This window comes from Sesamum indicum, linkage group LG7 (assembly GCF_000512975.1).
Source record: "Sesamum indicum cultivar Zhongzhi No. 13 linkage group LG7, S_indicum_v1.0, whole genome shotgun sequence".
NCBI lineage: Eukaryota > Viridiplantae > Streptophyta > Magnoliopsida > Lamiales > Pedaliaceae > Sesamum > Sesamum indicum.
In genome coordinates this window covers 8,990,375-9,009,666 of record NC_026151.1, presented here as the reverse complement: position 1 = coordinate 9,009,666, position 19,292 = coordinate 8,990,375, and the positions used below count along the sequence as shown (strand labels likewise).

At 36.7% G+C, this 19,292-nt stretch overlaps 3 protein-coding genes across 8 annotated transcripts; 1 reads left to right on the top strand and 2 right to left on the bottom strand.

Moving 5' to 3' along the window:
• LOC105166732 (abscisic acid receptor PYL8) lies at positions 377–3,656 on the top strand. The gene is made up of 3 exons (XM_011086191.2): positions 377–702; positions 1,550–1,765; positions 2,861–3,656. Exons 1-3 carry the CDS (start codon positions 580–582, stop codon positions 3,077–3,079), a joined length of 558 nt encoding a protein of 185 aa, XP_011084493.1. The 5' UTR covers positions 377–579; the 3' UTR covers positions 3,080–3,656.
• On the bottom strand, positions 4,118–10,952 carry LOC105166916 (ATP-dependent zinc metalloprotease FTSH 11, chloroplastic/mitochondrial-like; the record flags this gene model as incomplete). The annotated part of the gene is made up of 18 exons (XM_011086437.2): positions 4,118–4,593; positions 4,875–4,928; positions 5,005–5,094; positions 5,399–5,680; positions 5,985–6,133; positions 6,377–6,506; positions 6,963–7,043; positions 7,123–7,248; positions 7,833–7,890; positions 8,327–8,388; positions 8,542–8,592; positions 8,685–8,804; positions 9,009–9,132; positions 9,361–9,449; positions 9,566–9,658; positions 9,984–10,137; positions 10,365–10,625; positions 10,699–10,952. Coding segments are annotated over 18 exons (2,343 nt in total), but the record flags the coding sequence as incomplete, so codon positions are not given.
• LOC105166731 (polypyrimidine tract-binding protein homolog 2) lies at positions 12,708–18,647 on the bottom strand. 6 transcript variants are annotated; one of them, XM_020695460.1, is made up of 12 exons: positions 17,462–17,526; positions 17,301–17,363; positions 17,154–17,230; positions 16,950–17,010; positions 15,887–15,949; positions 15,719–15,792; positions 14,950–15,042; positions 14,703–14,760; positions 14,238–14,342; positions 14,074–14,155; positions 13,530–13,642; positions 12,708–13,419 (listed from the first exon to the last, which is right to left on the bottom strand). In XM_020695460.1, the coding sequence occupies exons 3-12, from the start codon at positions 17,189–17,191 to the stop codon at positions 13,075–13,077; spliced, it is 1,032 nt and encodes a 343-aa protein (XP_020551119.1). In that variant the 5' UTR covers positions 17,192–17,230; positions 17,301–17,363; positions 17,462–17,526; the 3' UTR covers positions 12,708–13,074. The 6 variants fall into 6 exon arrangements, with proteins under 6 accessions (XP_020551119.1, XP_020551121.1, XP_011084489.1 ...); XM_020695462.1 differs by having other exon boundaries at positions 16,950–17,007; positions 17,462–17,525; XM_011086187.2 differs by lacking the exon at positions 16,950–17,010 and adding an exon at positions 18,496–18,647 and having other exon boundaries at positions 17,154–17,363; positions 17,462–17,705.

Sequence of the window (19,292 nt, the reverse complement as noted above, 5' to 3'; positions counted from 1 at the left end):
CCATCTCCTAATGATTGTATAGAAATAATTTGATCGTATTTCAATATAATTACAAAATAAAATATCAATTATTGCTATTTGTACCAAAATTTTCTGTATAAATGATAATAAAAACCCTTATTCACTAAATTAAAAGTCTTAAATTAGAAGAAATAAAAAAGTGAAATTCTATAGACCTAAGCTTAGAAATTCAAAACAAGAATTTGAGATTAATTTTAGCCCTCACCTAAAATTTTATTGCTTTTTACTCCCCAGAAAAAGGTCGGGGGATGTATAGTAAATATTGTAGAATAGAAGGGTCTATATGTAAATAGTAGGCAAAATGGTGACGGTAAAGAGAAGACTTGATTTTTTTATTTGTATTATTTCAGTTGTCGGGGGATGCATTGGAGGCGATGAGGCGGCACGCACCTTAGTTCGCTCTCTCTCTCTCTCTCCTTCCAACGCTCAAATATGGCGGGGGTGCGGCGGGTCCATCGGATCCATTTGAGTCAACTCGCTAGTCGAATTCCTGGGCGGTAACTCAGCTGCGTTGTTCCGGTGATCGGAGGTGGAGTTTTCCGCTGATTGAAGAAGAAGATGAATGCCAGAGGACTGAGCGGAGTGGAGAAAGAGTATATAAATAAGCATCACAAGCACGAGATTAAGGATAATCAATGCACTTCTTTTCTCATCAAGCATGTTAAAGCGCCTGTGCATCTCGTAATAATTTTAGTTCCATTTACTTGCTGCCTTATTTTTTTCTTTTTTTTGGGGTTGTGCGTGCAAGTTTTACTAGGACGTCCGCCGTATTTGAGTGTGTTTTTGGATGAGTTTTGATCGATTGGTGGATGGATGTTAATTGAATTTACTGTATTTTATGAAATTCGTGAAGTTATAGGGTTGATTAGACTCCATTTTTCTTTTTTCATTTTTTGGTCCTTCGAGGCTTCTTCTTTGTGACAGAAAGCTCTCATTCATTCTACGGGCAATGTTTAAGCTTGAAAACGGCCATCTCTTTTTTCTTATTTTTTGAAGATTTTTTTTCTTAAGTTTCAGCATCGATTTGAACGCAGTTCATTCATATGGTTTAGTCATTATTTGTATTCTTTTTCCTAATTTCTATCTGCCTTGGGAATAGAAAATTTATTAAGGAAATGCTAGATTTTAGTTGTCTCATTTACGAGTTATGCATTTCAATATTTTTCCTTGTTTTCCCATGTGCAATCTAATATAATATTGAGTAGGAGCAAGGTCTGAAGTTGTTGAATGATATGATTTTAGAGGATGGTTTTTGTGGAATAGCTTTTCCCATTGTTTGTCAAAAGAAAAGGTACAGAAAGCTAAGATGTTCAACCCCATTCAAAGCAAAATGCATGACAGTGGACAACTAGTATTGATATTCATCAACTGTTAGCCGGCCTCATCCCTTAAAGTTCTTTTTACCATAATCTTAAATGCTTCGATTCTGTGTATATATATGAGCCTTTTATGTCGTTGTTGTCTATTTTTGCTATTGTCTGTAGCTTAATAGATACAGTGAGGAATGATGCATTGTTCTGCCTGCTAGGTTTGGTCTCTGGTAAGAAGATTTGATCAACCACAGAAGTACAAGCCTTTTGTCAGTCGTTGTGTTGTGCAGGGAAATCTTGAAATTGGTAGTTTGAGGGAAGTTGACGTCAAGTCAGGTCTTCCTGCTACTACCAGCACTGAGAGACTGGAGCTTCTAGATGATAATGAACATGTACTCAGTGTCAGGATTATTGGTGGAGACCACCGACTCAGAGTATGTAGTTGCTGTTTCTTCTTTTCAATTAGTTCTGAGGGCCTCCTAATTTGTTTTGTTTTGTCGTGCACTTTGATTGGGAAAGAAATGATAGATAACTTGTATATTCAAGTTTCTTTTTGTATTGTGCATATCTTTAAGTTTTAGCTAGTGCAAATAAAATTAGGTGGTTAGCCAGTTTCTTGGAGTCTTCAATGTGATGTAAAATTTTCCTGAGTGTATGATCTTTAATGAATATGTATACATGTGTGGTTTTGAAATTTCTGAGGGTGGTAAGTGGTAATTTGATCTTATGTATGTTAACCATTTATTCTTGTCATATTAGCTTTAAAACTCTTGTATGCAATCCCTTGGGAAAACCGATTGTTCTAGGAAACTTCCATATTTCCAGAAGACTGAAAGTTTTAATCTGTATTGGTTTTTCCTATGCTGTGTGTCATGGTGAGATTTTCTAGAACTCATGTGTTTGAAATAATTTGATATTATTATGCTCATCATTTTGTTGAATGCTTTTATCTTGCTGGTATTGTATTTCTAGTGTTGAATTACCATCTTATCTAAAACTTAAGCTGTTAGGAGAGACTCTGGCAGGTGTTGAAAATTTTCTTTTATGAAGCCTAGTACAAAGAACTCTTTTTCACAAATGGATGGTAGTGGATCTTGAACTTTTAGACCTCCTCTAGCCTGGATTGGTTGTCATGTAAAATAACCACATCATCGAAAAGTTTAAGTTATTAGAGACAAGAGAGTATCTCCAACAATACTGTAAATGGAATTAAATACAAACCAAGTCTGGCAAGGTAGTGTAGGAAGCCTATAAGTAAAACTAGAGAAAATGTGAAAGTTTATTATTTCTAGTAACTCATGTTCTAGATTGGAGATGTTTTACAGTGTCTCAAAACTATCATAAAGTCATATTTGTGACTACATCTTATGGCCTTTAAATGCACTGCAGCATGCAATCTGTTCCATAGGAGGTTTTTCTAGGTGTCATGTCATAATGACTGGACAAACTATAGTTTGTTGTGTTGGTGTGAAACAATGTGCATCCATCTAACAGAGCACAAATCCTCCGACTCCAAAAATTTCTTGCAGAACTACTCTTCCATTGTATCTGTCCATCCGGAGGTCATTGAAGGGAGGCCTGGGACCATGGTAATTGAATCCTTCGTGGTGGATGTGCCTGAAGGAAACACAAAGGATGAGACGTGCTACTTTGTTGAAGCACTGATCAAGTGCAACCTAAAGTCGCTTGCTGATGTTTCCGAGAGGCTAGCTGTGCAGGACAGGACTGAGCCTATTGATTGTGTCTAGGAGTGGAACTTAGGTACTTCTCATGGAGGACTATGCTCACCAAGGATGAAGCTTTACTTGAAGGCTTTTGGACCTCTCAAGCTTTGGAGGTGTGACTAGCTATTCTTCTGTATTGCAAATACCTTTCTGGACTCTATCTTTTGTCTCCATGTTTGTTGGTTGTACATTAGTATCGAAGTCATCTCGGACATCCTGTGTTTTAGAGCTCAAGAACCACAGATTGTATAAAAGTTTGTGACTCTGTACTGTAAACAAACGGGAAGTGAAAGTGAGGGCTAGAACCGGTGCCCAAATTTCAGGGTTCTGAATTGGTTATGAATCTATTGTATGTGGAGCTGATAGTTGCTAAATGCAGATTTGGTTGCACAGCTCAAGCTTCAATCTATTGTCCGCAGTTTTTCGTTTTCATTCTATCCATGAAGAGCTGTTGAGATGCTGCCCAGGTTGCTATCGGCATAGTTTATGGAGAGTGATTTGCCCTTTCCATTTTTTATATTTCATTCGGTTTATTTATGAATACTACCCCATTGTTAGAAACTGCATACATATCCTGGTATTTAACTCTCGTTTACATTTACCTCACCTTGTTAATCATTGTTAAGCTTTGTGGAACGTCGACAGCTGCTCTGCCGGTGGTGAGAATTTTTGGTTAGTTTTTATAGATGTAAAGGCTCTTCGGGCTTAAAAGCCTTCAACCATTTTTTTTCGTGTGGACAGGGATGCTTGTAATAAATGAAAACCATACGATGTACGCTGTGCAGGGTGTGCTGGTAATTTATCCTGTCGCTTTGTAAAAAATAGCGGCTGGTTGATATCTGCCAGAGTGATCCAGACTACCAACAGAATCTGTATCGGACCAAACTTTTACAACTGGACTGTTGGTACCAACCCAGCAAGAACAGTGTCGAAAACCTCGTGTCTCATTGTCGTATAGCCTCATCTTGGCATAATCATGGAAAGTCAACAGGGCAATAGTAGTAGAATACATAAGACATCAAACAGGGTAAATTATTAGACGTGGGATGTAGTGTTCCCATCTAAGCTGGCAAACACATTTTATAATTGTTAGATAAAATCAGAAAGAATTACATAAATTTCAGCTAATCAGCTTATGTTCAATTAACATAATGGGAATTCTAATATCCTCAACATCCAAAATTTTGCCCAAACTTGGGTACAACTTGAACTGGTGTCTCACCTTCCAACCACTAGTGTATAATAATTTAGTTCATTCGACTAACTCAGGATTTTGCTTCGCTAATTATGTTACAGCAAAATGTGAAACGTATATCGCTATATTGTGTAATGGTGAATGATGACAAGGTAATTATATCCTGTACAAATCTCCCTCATCCTGGGTAAGCCAGTACAAGCTCCTCTTCCACCTGTTGCTGATCGTCGGCTTCAAATAACTGCCCCTCAGTACAAGGAAGAAGTAGGCGCTTGATTTCTTCTGCAGTGAGGGTCTCGTACTCCAAGAGTGCGTTTGCCAGAGCATGTAATGCCTTCTCATGCTGCAATGAGCGTTTCAGGAGATTAGGAGAAATAATCCTATGAGTAGCTACAAGGACTAATATTACAAGGACATTGTTACAAGTCAAAAAACGACTAGACATCATAAATAACTATATTTCAATAATTGAGGTAACTAACTTGTTGCATGAATCTGGAAATTAATACTTCACCTACTCTTACATGCCATAGAGAAGCATTGAAAAGGTTTTCTTGCATACGAATCATTGATGCAAAGTACAATTACCAAAAGAGTAAGATGATCTGAATCCCATTATCATACCTTTTTCAGCAGGGCTTTAACACGATTATAAGCGTCCCGCAACAGTTTGACCACCTGCATAACGGATGTAACAGTATATTGATAAGCAATATTTTTTATCTGCGAATAGCATAAAATGGGATAAGCGTACTTCAGCATCTATACGGGATTGCATTTCTGAACCAGGTCTTTCTTTAAAATGAACAGGGCCAATTGCATCACTCATCCCACATGTTGTTACCTAGCAACAAAAGCAAAAATAGCAGAAGATTATCAAACCTTTCGGACAGTCTTCGGATGTTATGTCAATATCATGTAAGTAAAACAACCCAACAAGATTCATAAAGTTTGGGCGCTCAAATATTTTATTAAAAAGTATTTTTGCTCAAGCTATTAAGAAGGAACTAAAATGCAACTCAAAGCCCCAGAATATATCTCAATCAAAAAAGTGAACAGGTAGAGGCTTAACACTGAGAGAGAGAGGGAACAAAAATCAGAATGAGATTTCCCATCTTGATTCAAATATGCATTATTATGGGAAGTACCATATATTGAGCAAGCTTAGTAGCTGTGTCAAGATCGCTACTTGCTCCAGTAGTAATGTGGTCCTCGCCAAAGATAAGCTCTTCAGCTACTCTTCCTCCCATACAAACATCAAGGTGTGCCAATAGTTCCTTCTTGCTGATTGACGTCTCGTCGCTAGAAGGAAGCTGAGTAACCATGCCCAAAGCAGATCCATGGGGCATGATTGTTGCCTTGTGAATTGGATGTGCACCTTCGGTGTTCAAGGCCACAATAGCATGGCCACTCTCATGATATGCTGTGAGCTGAAAAACAAGAAGTCATTATGTGCATATTGTTTGTTTTCATGCCATAAGAGGAAAAAGAGGTCTCAGTGGACAGAAACAGCAATTAAACAAGGGTTAAAAAGGAGCTGATATTAGTAAAGAACTCTTGTCAGCCCAAAACTGGCATATCACCCCCTGGCTACATAATTTGCTAGCATGGTTGTGACTTAAGTAAGCTACACTATGATTGTAGAACTGCACCAGAAAAATAGGCTAATAATAGACATATCCACCAAAAAATTACAATGCAAATAAACACAGACACACACAGACCAGACCCTACCTTCTTGGATTCTTCTGATACAAACATCGTCTTTCTTTCTGTTCCCATCATTATCCTGTCTTTGGCAAACTCTAGCTGTGTGGCAGTCAACTTGTCAGCTCCTTCTACAGCAGCCTTAACAGCAGCAATATTCACTAAATTTGCAAGATCTGTACCAGGAGAAGAATTAGTGAACCAGGTCCTGTTATGTCTCAGGCCACTTAAATAATTCGGTAAGCATAGCAGGGCGTCAATCCTGCTAACTGCAAAATTAAAAGGCCTGTGTTTCTTTCTACCTTATATCTTTGACAATATGGACAACCAAGAAAATGATGTTCAGAGAACTACGCGCAAGCTTAGAGTTATGTTATGGTCCTTATGGATCAAAGACCAAATATAATGTGGTAACATACCTGCCCCATTGAATCCTGGAGTGCCACGAGCAATTGAGTTTATATCAACATCATTTGCCAAAGGTTTATCTTGTAAATAAAGCTCCAAGATCTCCCGACGGCCCCGGACATCTGGATCAGGAACAACGATCTAGAAACAGGTATTTTAGGTGTTAGGTTTGTATGAAACAGGCAAATGTTGCCAGTTGTATAGACCTATAGCACTTCAAATAGAAGTACAAACTACACAATGAAAAACAAGGAGTTGAAAAGGAGAAAAAATTTGAAGCAATCTATTAATCATGCATTCAGGAGATAAATTCTGCAAAATGCAATTTCTGTAGCAGCAAGACAGCAGCATATTATTACAAAATGCACCCTCTTTTGGCACCATAAAAACAGTGTGGCAGTCAGCCATAGTTCAGATAGTGTTAGCTGTTGGAAAGAGTAGAAATCCAAATCCAAAGCAAGAAGTCAATAATCGTTCCGAAACCTCAGAAACCACACCTAAGAACTTGAGATTTCAAAATTTCGGTGTAATGGATAAATGACAAAATGGAGTCCAGCATCGGCACTACACATGTTTAAAGAAGATATATAGACTTACATGCCTGTCAAATCTACCAGGTCTTATCAAAGCTGGATCAAGTATATCAGGCAAGTTGGTTGCAGCCATTACAATAATACCCTGCAAAAGTTTACATTTTGATTGCATCAGGAAGTGCAAAGGATAGCTGACAGGGTGCCTCTACTTTATGTGACTTTACCTCATTCTGTTCGAACCCATCCATTTCCACGAGTAACTGATGCAGCGTTTTCTTCGTATGACCTTCCCACTGGCTCCGTGTTGACCCAATAGCATCAATTTCATCAATAAAAATGATGCATGGAGCCTATCATATACATTCAACGTCAGAAGAGATAATGGAAGATATGACTAAATAGATCGATATCAGTTTGATTTCAGCTTGTCAAACATTCTTCCACGTCAAAGTAGAAGGGAAACAAACATTTGGATATATGGTGAATAGCATGCTTATACAACACTAGCGATGTTCAGTCTGCACATAAAATATATAAAAACAAATAGACACTGTTTCCAAATTCTATCTTAAAGACTACCATGGAATTTCAAAATAACGGATGCAATAACTTTGTCTATTGAACTTATCCACTTTTAATTGGCCACTGCATGACAATATTTGATCTAATCCATAACATGCTCCACTAAGAAAAATTCTTCAAAGGCCACTTTCCAGCAGTGTCTCCTATTTCTGGTCTAAATCCTTGGAAAACCATATTACTGCCATTTGGACTCAAGCAGAATCTAGCAATAGACATTAGTCCCATTTCTACTTTAAATTTAAAAAGAAAAAAGAGCTCATTCATAAATGATAATCAATTAAGAGTATTTAACAGGAAGAAACACCAGATTCACAAAAATTGGCTACATCTATTTAGTGATGCATTAATTTACCTTTTTTTTAGCCGCTTGAAACAAGGATCTCACACGCCGAGCACCAACCCCAACAAACCTAGCATGGGAAGAAAAGTGGTAAATTTTCTGCCCAGAGGAAATCCATACCCTCTAATCTGATCATTATCAATTGTAAGTCTTGAATATATAGAAAACTAATATAGTTACAAAACCCTATCTTAAATGCTCAGAGAAACACAAATTTAATAGATGCAAAGAATTAAAAAAAAAATATTCAGTTTACATGTACTGTTTATCCCAAAAATAAAAAAGAATAAAAAATTAAAAAATCAAGAGTACAAACAGATAATTAAGTAAACTACCAACCAGAAGAATGACTCAAGTTTTCTAGATTGAGACGAAGTAGACCAACAAAATCAACTCTTATGAGTTTCTTCTACTTTTCGTACTGTATGGAAAAATAATATATGATTGCTAGCTCTATGTTCCCCACAAAGGTAATAAATCTAAATGCTTTCCCTAAAAAAACTTACATTTCTTCAAATTCAGAGCCAGCTCGGTAAAAGAAAGGAACCCCAGCCTCTCCCGCTATGGCCTTCAAAATTCAAGAAACAGAGTAGTCAGACATAGTTAAAGCCCATGTTGGGCAGCAGGCTGTCAGCCACTCACTTCAGATTTGTTAGAGGTGGCAAAGGGGGCAGTTTATAGGACATATAAATAGCTATTCTGTTGCAACAAACCAGCATACCTTGGCCAGCAAAGTTTTCCCTGTTCCAGGCGATCCAGTCAGAAGAATTCCCTGAAATTTAATGCATGAAAAGGCCACTGTATGGAGGACATTGCTCCACAACAAGGTGATTAAGTGCAATTACAAATTTACTCCAAACAAACCTTAGGTAATTTCCCCCCTAATCGAGTGAACTTTGAAGGATTTTTTAGATACTCAACAACCTCCTCAAGCTCTTGTTTAGCATCATCACAACCTTTGACATCTTTAAACGTCTTAACATTCTGCCATAGCATAAATCAAAAGTTATTATGTGTTTGTGACGCTTAGTATGAGTTATTCCAGAAGATGCGTATGATAAACAAAAAGCAGCCGTACCAAAGTGCTAAAAGCACAATACGACGTAAGAGGAACAAGTTCGTATTATATTAATGTGCTAAAAAACCTTGAACATCTGAAACCAAAAGATAAGTGAACAAAAAGATTACCTTCTCTGGCACAATTTCTTTGTTCAAGTCTTTTGGGGCATAAGAAGAACTTGAACCAACTCCAGGAGTTCCTATCCCACCTAAGCCACCAATATACTTCTGAAGTGCAGCTGTACCTATTACCCTGAAACCACAAACATTTAAAAATAGAGGAGATAATAAAATGACCATAGACACAGATATAGCTTATGCAAGCATGAATAGAGATGAGAGAAACAACTAATATTCACATTAGATAACATCTACCTTCTCTTTTAACCAGAGTAAATCACGCACAAGCAATACCATCATAAATAAACTCAAGGAGGTAAAATAATAATGGATTTAGCAACTATGAAACGAGAGGTCATACCACATCAGACCAACAGCAACAGTGAACAAGATAGTTGATATGACTTCTTGAGCAAAGCGTGACGATCTGTTCGACACTTTTGGGTCCACCTACAATGCAGCAGATGCTAAGAGTTGAGAGTTTTTGGAAATAGCAGCAAAGGAATAAAAGTTTCAATATTCTTGCCCTTAATCCTTTCCTTTCTGGAAAGTTTCTTCTCTCTTACCATCACAACATGCAATGGCTGTTTCTCAGACACACCTGGGCTCAAAAGAGGCTCATCCATGTTCCCTGATGCACGTTGTTTTAACTCTTGCAACTACATAATATTTAAAAGTTAGCCAAGATGCTAAGATGTAAGGAAATGGAAAACAACAAATAAAGAATGTTCAATAAGGACAATTGGTGTGACACAAGCAAAAATTTAACCAAAAAGGATGCTATTCTTTAGCAACATTTTAAACCAAAAGTCGGACCTTGCTAACCTAGAATCACATTTGTTGTTTAACAAATGTTATAGATCCGAAGGTAAAAAATGCATCCTTAGGAATGACCAGCACCCAGACATTTCAACCAGTTAAGAAAAGTGGTGAAATCAGAGACTAAAGGCTAGTTCCATTAAGAAAAATTAATAAGCCACCTACCAAGGAAGGAAGACTAGAAGGCCTTCCAGATTGCTCATCCGGCAAATATTCAGCAATTGCATTAGTAGCAACTAGAGCTCGAAGATATTCCACTACTCCTGTACTATCTACAGCATGCACCCCTTGTTCGAAACGCTGAATCACAGACTCAGGGCTGAACAAAGCCAAACAAGAAATTCAATGTAACCATCTCCATATTCGGACTATTTTTAAATGTATAGGACACGCATCACGAGCCACGTTTAGGTGCAAAATAAGTTTCTTATAAGACTCTATAATTCAGATTCAGCATATAGGTTAACTTAAAAACTCTTAACAGTAACCATGCAACCAATACAAAAATATGAAAAATCCATCAACAGCAATCAGTAAACTTTATACCTATGCTTATTAAGCTCAGCCAAAAGCGCACTCTGCTTAGCAGCATCTTTGGGATTAGCATCAGCATCCGCAATCAACCGCTCCAACCGCTTCTCCTGCCTCCAAAACGGCCACCAACTGAACCAATCCGAATACAGTATATTCTCCAACCCAGTTTTCAACCTCGCAAAGACTCCTATCAAAAACACCATTATCGGCAACCTTTCTTTCGCATCCCCATTCTTCACCACGCTCTCGGCCTCTCCGCTGACGGAGGTTTCGCTGAACACAGACCCGATATTGAGCTCAATTATTTCAGAGTTCTCACTAAAAGAATTACCATTAATTGACTCACTAGCTGAATTTACTTTTTCTGAATCCAACGTGCAGGAAAAACGATGGCGTCGAAGTCTGGGCTTGATCAAAGCCGAACCGCTTAACCTTCCGTTTATTCTTCTGGAGAAACACAACTGGGGGAAAACACTGGAAAGGCGTGGCTTTAGATAGAGAGAAGGAGGGTTTAATTGAGGGATCGCTGGCCTGCAAAACAGAGAAGCCTGAAGTGCTATACTCATAGTAAACTTCAAGAATCAATTTTTTGCGAGATTTTCAGGGTTTAACGAGAAAGGGGTTTCGAATTTAGGGTTTACACAGCGAGAAAACTGAACCCCACAGGAAATCAACCAAACACAACACCCAGTGGCGTCTTCCTTCTTTCTCCTCTTCACCACAAAGATTGGACCTTTACAGAGAACAGAAGAAAGAGAAAGAGAAGGGTGAACTGAAACCTTATCCGTGGAATTGAAATTTCGGTGTGATACTGCTTTTATAATTTGGGGGAAACTCTTGACTATTAGGATTGTGATTGAATTTGTTAAGGATTCTTCGATTGGTATGGACCTGTTGATTATATCTATGTTTTACATTGTCATGGCTTTGAGTGTTATATGAGGCAGAGACCTTCCATGCAGGTCAATGTATTGATAGAGATGATGACTATTATTTTATATATGGTACTAATATCTTTAAATTTTGGGTAAATTACAACTAGGTCAGATAGATTTTTATTTAATTTTTATGATAAATTGATTAATATGTCTTTTTGAATTATATATTTTTATTTTTTAAAATATTTTTATGAACTAATACTTTTTATAAATTATTTATTTTAGTCCTCAATTTTTTTGTATTCTTTCAAATACTCTTTTTTTCATCTTTTTAAGAAAAATTAGTAAAGGTAAAGTAATATTACCCACCTCACCGTCTATGGACTATTTAGGGGGTATTCGTAATTTTTTAAATAATTAAAAAATATTCATAATTATATTAAATTTCAAAGCAAGCAGTTATAATTTACCCTTATATTTAATACTTTATCTTTGTATAATTTACTACTTGCATAAAGTTATAAAAAAATATTTCAAGTTCAAGAAAATTTAATTTTAACTTACATATAAATACATAAGTGTAAACTACAGTGCATTTCATGATATTTGACATAATTACAAATATTTACTCATTATTTGAAAATTATAAAAACCTCATAATTTTAACATGATTGTAACAATGAACACATTCTGTTAGTTTTTGTTATGGACTAAGATATCTTATAAATTATTTGTTTGACTCATTCTCAATTTTTTTTGCATAGTTTCTAACTTCCTTAAAAAAAAAAAATCAACAAAACTAAAACTAGTAATATTTAAAAAAATCTACATAATAATTTTTTATTTAAGAAAAATATTTATATACATTTATAATTACTAAAAATTGAGTGACCTAGAGCAACCACCTTGGTGTAATAATATTAATAAGGCTTATGGAATCATTCCTTTTGGTCTCTTGGAATTAAAAATGGCAAAATTTACCTATGAATGGAAATGATCATATACATTGACCATTGGACTTGAGGCGATGAATGATCTTTGTACAAATTTTATGGATATATTAATAATATTAAATTATTTATAAGGATATGAAAATATATTTTATATATAAATCATACAATGAATTTGTACACCAAATCATATTATAAAACTTCCAACACCCATACACCACTAAAAATAACTCATATTTTATTTTTTACACACATTTACTATTTATTAACAAAACTACTCATTACTTTCTCTCTATGAAAAACTCTCTCTCTACTAATTGCCAAGCTTGGGAAGCAATTCTGTGTAAAAGAAAAGATTTCCATTAAATTCCTTACAATTTACTACCACATCAAAATCATTGCTTCAATCCCTACCATTGCCTTTCAGTCTAATGATCATGCAGAAATCACTGCCTCAATCTTTTATTATTATTATTATCTTTTTTTTTTTTTTTGGGGGGGGGGGGGGGGGAAATTGACATGCGTAGTTAATCCGGAATTAAGCAAAGGGCATTCAAATTCTGATCTGCTTACAACAGAGCTACATCCTCCGAGTTCGTACTTAAAAACTGAATTAAGATGTACAATATTACCACATTAATTGCCCAAAAAAAGAAAAAAAGCTGAATGTCCATACTCATGCAATCCCTATAAAGGGTGGAAAGCATAATTGACTTGACAAAGGAGCTCAAAGGGATTCACTACCAAAATCCTGATTGGTAATTCAGTAAGAGAACGTACAATGAGAAAGGAGCAGTATCATCGCCCATGAAGCAGTTTGTTTCCACATCTAGTCAACTGAAGGATTCGTATCCTCTGTACTTGCATAACTCATGCTTTACACAAGTACTTGGGCTATTGATGATGATAAGGGCGCATCGGAGATGAGTGTGGCAGCCCATTTTGGCTGTGAGGTAGTACTGGCCCAGGGCCCATTGCAGGAGCACCTGCAGGGGGCCCATATGGGTAATTATGCATCTGCATCGGCATAGATTGAGGTGCTGCAGGGCCAGGTGGGTTCCAACCTGCTGAAGGGTTTGCATGAGGGTCTGATGGGGGAGCGTATTGCGCACCACCTCCACCATAAGCATGAACACCTGGACCTCCCACTGGATATGGTTGTTGTCCTAATAACGAGGGTTGTGAGTTCAAAGCTGGAGTATTGGGGATTGTGTAGTCTCTGCTCCTGTCGTTATTGACCTGAAAAAATTATAGTAGTTGATGCCCGATGAATGCATGAACAAAGGTGATGGAATAGGGATGGCTGGAAAGGCATGGATTTTCAACTTGACACATTAGAGAAGTCTCACCTTTATGCTGAGATCAGTGTGTCGAGAATATGAGATGTGAAGCTTGCAGTATCCTCCATCATATATGCAATGTCCTTCCAAGGCTTCTTTTGCAACAACAGCTGTCTGGACATCTGCAAATCCAGTGGATTATGATCCTGATCCGAAACTGTTCTACTAAGCTAAACTTATACTAGTTGCCCATTGTATCTCGAATACCGAATTTTCAAACTACAGCTTGCTCAATCATATAAAGGATTCAAAGGGACTTCAACCCAGCCAGAATTGACCCTCCTAATTCATATATTAACCAGTTTTATTTGATCCTACGCAACTGTTTTTTTTCATTTGATTATGACAAACTGGGGAGGAAAATGGTAACTGCACCACAGACCTATAGATTGATCAACTGTCCTATATCATTTGAAGAAAGCATTTCGTCTCTTCTCCTTATTATATGCTCTGTGGCATTGTTAGTTTATTTCTCTAGTTTTTGTCTAAAATAATTTCCGTGGAAGGTTTAAATAGGCATACCATGGTAAATAAGTTACCAATTTCAACTTACCGGGATACTGAATCAAAGCTTGAAGACCCCCATTTTTATCAAACATGGCAATTTTTAGGACAGGCCCAAATGCTGAAAAGACCTAAGCACAAAAAGAATTACAATAAGGAAGTGAGCAAAAAAAAACTAACATCTAAAGGCTTCTCTTGTTTGAAGGTGGTTACCGTATGTAAAACATCCAAGGTGACTGCATATTGCATGTTTTCGATGGAAGCAAGTAGAACGTTGCTCTCGGGCTCCAACTTTTTCCCATCAACTCCTAAACTGAACTGCAAGAAGGCAGGTGCAGATTGTTAGATGCAATACCTACCGACATTGTGGAGAGAGGGCAAGCACATGCCAAACAGAAATTGCAAGTGATGAATCAAAAATTGCAATTTTACTACTTGCAAAGGTGAATAGGTCTTTTTGCATACCATCAAGACAGGTTAAGTTGTCATCTGAAAGATGTCATAAGTTTGGAGCCTTCTTAGAGAAAGTAGGCAACAGAAATTATAGTAGACATGATATTGCAAATCATTTAATGCTAAATAAAGCAATCCCAATCAATTAATTTTCTCCAGTTAGGCCACAGCTCAGGAGTAAATGACTTACAAACATATTGATTAAATAGCTAATCCAATATTTACCTGGCCGCTTGCATCTATGGCTGAAGGAGCAACAGGAAGGAGAGGATTGGTGTAGTCCCTAAATTAACACAAAGAAATTTAAGTGAATGTTAAAACATAAAACAACTTCCACAGGAAACAAATAATATTCAACACATTAGAATTTCCAAATATTACTTCATAAAACTAAAGACCAAAACAAAATACACTATGATGTCTACCATTTCTGATCTATAGTAATCAAACTGGGCAAAAACAATCAGTTTACCTACTACGATGACTTTGGAATTTGACGCTCAGGTCTGTATGTGCGGAATATGTGATCCTAAGTGAACATGGTCCGAGCTCTGGAATCAAATACCTGACACAGACCCAAGAAAGAAGGCCACAAATCAGCACAGATGCAGATTTTCAGGAAAAAGAAAAATGTATCTCTCAGAAATAGGGACTAAAACTGGTTGATAACACATCTCCAAAGATGATAACTGGGATAGCAGTAACAGAGCCCACTCATTTCTCACTAATTCTTGATGGAAACCAATATGATCCAAACAGATGAGATACAAGGTGAAAATTATAGTTTACTATGGGTTATATAACATATAATCAGGTGCCGTCCATTGCATGTATTCATTATCGCTTCTGTGGTCAACCATACACTGGATACCGGAGTTTCCCATTGCTTCTCAATTCGAGCACTTTACCTACAATTGTCATCCAATAAGCATAAATCTCATGCCTACTTCATAATTTTGTACACTTTTCCCTGTCCTACCCAAAATCTGTTCGCAGTACACCGGTGACCTATAAGCCCATAACTTAACCAGAATGATCCTTGCTATGAAGGCTAAATTTACTAGAAATAACTAAATAAGGAGAGATAAAGTGGGATAAGGAACATGCATGTACCCCTTTAGCAGATTCTTAATAAACCTTCTGAAAGATGTCCGGCCCAATGTATGAGCACCATATCTAGAGACATATGATCGATAACAGTTGGTGTTACATCCAAAGCCAAATACAAAAACCCAGATCACCTTGGAATGCTTCTTCCATCAAGGGCATCCTTGGCAGCGGAGGCAGTCTCTGAATCAGAAAATTGCACCAGAGCCTGATGAGGGACAAAACAAGAGATTTGTAAGAAATCGTCAAAAGTTTACTACTATCAAGAAAACATTAAATAAAGCTTTATGCAAGGTACACACCTGAAAACCAGCAGTCTTCTCAAAAGTAGTGATCTTATGTACAAATCCGAATGCAGAAAATACCTGCGAATCAAAGAATATTATTTACTAGTATTAGATCATGGTCAGTACCCTTTCAAAGGTAAAATTGCACAGCGAATAACCAAAGGAGGTAGAAGTTGCAAACAATGCTCCCTTTTGATCTTCATGCACCACCACCTTTTACCATGGTGTTGAGAACTGACGGAGCGTAAATACAAGTCTTAACACATGCAAAGTAAACAAATGATAGCTGCATATATGAGAACCTAATGTTGGTGAAAAAAGAAAGCCAGATGCTGTGCTTTCAGCTAGGTGTTTTCCTGGAGATGACTTTCAGACGACCTAACATTTTGCATATTTGTATATTATTATGAAATCTAAAGAGGTTACAATCATCCCAACCCACGACATTGTGTTTTACTAGGTGCAAAATTAATAAAGAAGCCAGAGACTGGCTGCTTCTGCCACAGAAGTCAGTAAAAAAACAAAAAAGAAGAATAAAGTTCATAACAACATATGAAATGACTGATTGTCTCCCATAGAAAGGCCCTCAAGTGATGGTTAAAATACAGATTCAGAAGACGTCATACCACTAACAAGAGTCAACTGGGTGAAGGGGAAATTTACTACGTAATATTCTACAAACTCGCAAAAAATCTCAGTAACTTTGTCAAGTATCAGAATAGGTTAAGTATATAATCTTTGAGCAGTGAATCCAAGTTATAAACATGCTTTCTTGAGAACACTAGTTGTAAAAGATGTTATGAAATCTCCTTTTCTCTCATTAAGAAATCAAAAGGTGAACACGTTATTAAGTTCAACTGAAAACAAAATAATCAATATTTAAGATAAGTGCAAGCGTTATCAAGCCACTAGAATAAAAGAACAGATCATAGAGTATGAAGTAAAAAAGGAGGTACAGAAATCCAAAAATAAAAAGAAAGAAAATCATCTGAGGCTTCTTAAAAGGTAGGGGTAGAATCATGAAGAAGAAGGGAAGAAAGAGCCAGTGTTAAACAAAGGAGAAAGAAGACAAACACACATGCGATCTTTCTCCGAATGCACTAAGCTGCCAGTGAAGATATTTCCTTGACATGTGCCTGCTGATTCATCCAGACTCTTGTCAAATAATGCTTAACAAGCATGACATACAACAATCTAGCCACAAAAGGTCATGGAGGACATCTCATACTGCCAATAAATTTGCATTGCTTTGAGTTCACAATGAAGATGCCTGACTGCTTACCAAGTGTAGGACATCAATGCTGACAAGACGCGCATCATTCCCCTCAATTGTTACCAAGAGTACATTTCCAGCAACATCTGCAGTAGTTTTGTTGTTCACTATTTCTTGCCTGTTGGAATATTGTAGGTAGACGGTTTTCCCTCGTACCTGAGCTGGCTCAGATGATGAGGCATAATATGATATCATAGCAATAGCTTGATTTAATTCCGCCTATAAAACACGAAAAGCCACAAAGCAAAAAGGTCAAAGCACAGAACCATCAAACATCCAATCAACTCCAATACATCAAGCAACAGTTTCACACTTACAAACTCAATAAAAGCCTGGTTCCGATTGGCTCCAACATTACATTTTGTGTTTACAACTTTCCCAAATGGCTTCCCTAGTTCAATCAGTTCCTCTTCAGTGCATTCCCATGGTAAGTTCCTCAAATGGAGAACCTTGGATGGAGGTTGAGTGTAGCGGAACTGCGGCTGGCTGGACACAGACGACATCCGGCACTACGACCCGGTTGCAAAATCGTAAGCCAAATTTTATACCTATACAAATTTACTGGTATGAACAGCCATAAATCAAGTCAACCATTAGGAATATACATAAATTTGAATCACAAAAGCACACAGAATGAAAAGAAAGATGTGTAAAACACATAACACCACGATAAGCCTTCCTGTCTGCGTCATGCATCCAATCAATGGTTTCTTTTGAAGCATAAAATCACTAATGATAAAACCACTCAGTAAAAGACATTCTATAGATTCTTATCCATTTACTTGCATGCTAATACAAGCATATGCCTCTACAGTTTCACCAACCAAAATTCCTTCAGGTACGCTTATCCATGAAACCAGAGTCAGGAAAACTTTCCAAAAATTGAATTAATTTATTCATCAAATTTCAATTCACATTTTGTGACACCAGCGAAATGCCTTCTGCAGCTGGATAGCCAATGGAAACTTTACAGCCACACCTAACCAAAGTAGTCAACATATCATGCAAGGAATCCACCCAAAACACAAACTTGAGATAAATAAGCAACCTCAAATCTGTCCACTAGCCTCAAAAGGAAACCAGACTCGAAAAAAACCCTAACGCAGATCAAACAATGCCATACTGCACTTACTTTTCAACAAATAGTGCACCATAATAAACGATAATCAGCTAAAAACACAAACAGATCTTCCAAGAAGTGAAGTTAATGTAATTGCCACATAATAGCAAAATATCGATTCAGCTACCAAATTAATCGGCTCAAACCAATCTCCGCACCATGTCTAAATGAATCCAAACTAAAAATAAATAAATAAACGACAAGCCAAACAGAGACACCGAGAAGGGTTACCTGAGGAGAGAATCAGGAAATTAGGGTTCCGAGAGCGTATAAAATAGCCTGTAAGAGAAGAGAAGAAAACAGGATTTTTAATTTCACTTTTTGGATTTATTATTATAGTTGTGTGGGAGGGAGATGGGTGCGTACGATGTACACCCTGCGGAAGTTAGCAGAAAGAGATGCATGTAGCGCAGCTGGCATATTCTTTTTTGGGCCATGTGGATTAAAAATGTTGACTATTGGGCCTTACTTATAGACCCAATTCGTATCTGCTCTTAATTTGACCCAAATAGTAAAGTCTTTTGGGTCATCTTAAATATGGTGGTAGTTTTTTTAAAGGGTATTGGGCCAAATTTACAAGTTTTTCAAAATATTTTATGTGATTTTAAATTATTAAAAATTATTTGATATTTTTTTTTAAGAAATTTATAAAATTTAGAATAAGATGTTTGCATCTTATAAGTTTTCTTCTAAAATTTTTTTTTTTATAGATTTTTGAATTTAACATTGTAGCGATTTTCCAAAACGAAATTATCAACTTATATAAATCTAAATTCAAATAATTTAATCACTTTTCCAATTATTATAATATAAAAAAATTATTATGTTCAATATTTTAATTTATATTTTATTTATCTAAACACTTTAATCATCTCTTTTAAAATAGGGCAAAAGACAATTTTCGTCCCACATCTATAGGCCATTTTCGTTTTAGTCCCGTAAGTATCTAGGGTTTCAATTTGGTCCCGTAAAACTGAAAAATTCGCAATTTCAGTCCAAATTTCGCCGGAAAATTTTGTGGGTCGCCG